Below are 406 nucleotides of genomic sequence, written 5' to 3'. Positions count from 1 at the left end.
CAGAGCCGCCGCCAGGAGACGGCGGCAGCCCGCAGCGCCCGGCGGGGTTCGGCCTGCCAGCATCACCGCGCCGCCGCCGCCACCGACCCGCGCTAGACAGCACCGGGAGCGTCACTTCCGCCTCTCCCCGGCCTCTCTAGCGCTCTTCCGCTCTATCGTCGGAGGTCTCTCGTCCCGCCGTCTTCTCTATGGTGCCAGCCCTGCACCGCCGGGAGCCTGCGGCAACGGCGGCGCGGCAGGACCATCCCCCTCGCCTCCACGCCATGCCGGGTGGCGGGTCCCGGCCGCCCGAGCCGTAACGGAGCTGAGGTGAGCTGACGGGGGCTTATCGGCAGGAGGCGAAGGGGAGATGTTTCCCTCGGTGCCGCGCACCGCCGCCTTCCGCTCGCCCCGGCCGCGGCCGGGG

The 406-nt window shown here is 74.9% G+C and overlaps 2 protein-coding genes across 4 annotated transcripts in view; one reads left to right on the top strand and one right to left on the bottom strand.

Moving 5' to 3' along the window:
* The window catches only part of TFB2M (transcription factor B2, mitochondrial), a 10,643-nt gene extending 10,378 nt beyond the window's left edge, over positions 1 to 265 (bottom strand). Inside the window, exon 1 of the mRNA XM_010562937.1 lies at positions 144 to 265. Within this exon, the coding sequence (XP_010561239.1) occupies positions 144 to 265 (122 nt within the window). The remainder of the gene's footprint in view (positions 1 to 143) is intronic.
* The window catches only part of CNST (consortin, connexin sorting protein), a 50,566-nt gene continuing 50,349 nt past the window's right edge, over positions 190 to 406 (top strand). For all 3 annotated transcript variants that reach the window (XM_010562582.1, XM_010562581.1, XM_010562580.1), the window contains exon 1: positions 190 to 309. The gene's annotated coding sequence lies outside the window, so the exon portion shown is untranslated. The remainder of the gene's footprint in view (positions 310 to 406) is intronic.

The sequence above is a fragment of the Haliaeetus leucocephalus genome, unplaced genomic scaffold, assembly GCF_000737465.1.
Source record: "Haliaeetus leucocephalus isolate CR32 unplaced genomic scaffold, Haliaeetus_leucocephalus-4.0 Scaffold162, whole genome shotgun sequence".
NCBI lineage: Eukaryota > Metazoa > Chordata > Aves > Accipitriformes > Accipitridae > Haliaeetus > Haliaeetus leucocephalus.
Note: the sequence above shows the minus strand (reverse complement) of the source record. Positions and strands in the feature narration are given on the sequence as shown.